General features: G+C 42.4%; 1 protein-coding gene across 1 annotated transcript in view; it reads right to left on the bottom strand.

Moving 5' to 3' along the window:
• Window positions 1-233: 233 nt before the first annotated feature.
• Window positions 234-1289, bottom strand: part of LOC131944277 (chymotrypsinogen A-like) — a 2722-nt gene continuing 1666 nt past the window's right edge. The window contains exon 2 of the mRNA XM_059304831.1: window positions 234-1289. This exon is cut by the window's right edge and continues 312 nt beyond it. Coding sequence (XP_059160814.1) covers window positions 696-1289 — 594 coding nt within the window. The 3' untranslated portion in view covers window positions 234-695.

The raw sequence follows: 1289 nt of genomic DNA, 5'->3' as shown, positions 1-1289 counted from the left end.
TCATAAATAAACACTAAATTGTTTCTTGATATATGTTTTCAACCAATTCTAATGCTCAAAATTACCCGTTCTATTTCTGTTTTTTCTTTAATCGCACTCACGTCTGTAGTATGGGAACTGGACATTTTGATAAAAAAAAAATTTGTCTGTTAATTAACACAACTAAACAATCTTCTGAAATAAAATAACTTTGCATAGTCTATTTAAGTCTGAATAATGAACCCAGTCGATAAGTGGGATTATCATCTCTATAAAGATTCGTCTCATATTTATTTGTAAAGTTAATAGTTATGAGTATTAGATAAAATCTCGTTTTATTAATTTATCAAGTGCGGTAACTAATCGATTACTACGAACATTTCTCTACTTATCCTAACATTTGCCCTAACTCTTCTAGGAGAAACAACTCCTCTATCAAACACAATGCAGTTTGCCCTTGGTTGGACGAAGGTTACGGAAGCAAATACAAAAAGAAAAGCAGTCTGAAATCGCAGTCAACGGCCTTTATGGCGCATAACATGTTAGCACGTATTTTTTTTATTGTGTTGGAGGGAATCTCTTCTAACACAGCTCCGACGAAGCTTTACAACTAAACATAATAATTTAAAAAAAATATTTTAGGGTTCTACAAACCTAGGTAGCTGTAAGAAATTAATTACACTAAAGAAATAATTAATCAAAGAGTGGAATTCAGACTAAGAATTGTTTTTGATTGTATCAGCGATCCACTGGACGTACTTGGCCAGTGGTAGGAAGGTGCTGGGGAGACTTTCGTACGCCACTGGGTCCCCCTTGTTCACAAACCCGACCAGGTAGTACCGGCCGTTCTTCCGGCAACTCAACGGCCCGCCGGAGTCGTCAGCACCTAACCCCACCCCAGACGGTGTGTCCATGCAGAAAACGTTGCTGGCGTCGGGGTCGCCATGGTAACGTCGCAGCGTCTGGCATAGAGTCAAGTTCATGACCTCTACTCGAAGCTGCTGGAGTTTGGTGGAAGCGAGATGGTTCTTTCTTTTTTCATTAGACTTGCTGCCCCACCCTGTGACAAAGCACGGAGAGGCCTCCCAGTAGTTCCCCGTGGGTAGGCAGATCGGCTGCACCGTGCGAGAAAAGTTCAACCCTTCGGCCAGCTTGACCAGCCCGATGTCGTCACTTCCGGTTCGGGCGTTATAATCATGATGAGAAAAATATCTCTCCACCATCAACTCTTCGGCTTTGACTATATCCGTGTCGCCGTACATGATCGTGAAGAGCCTCTCCCCGAAACAGTGGGACGCCGACAGGACCCA

Source organism: Physella acuta, unplaced genomic scaffold (genome assembly GCF_028476545.2).
Source record: "Physella acuta isolate Inbredline_101_S28 unplaced genomic scaffold, ASM2847654v3 ptg000487l, whole genome shotgun sequence".
NCBI classification, from domain to species: domain Eukaryota; kingdom Metazoa; phylum Mollusca; class Gastropoda; family Physidae; genus Physella; species Physella acuta.
This window is presented reverse-complemented; position numbering and strand designations above follow the sequence as displayed.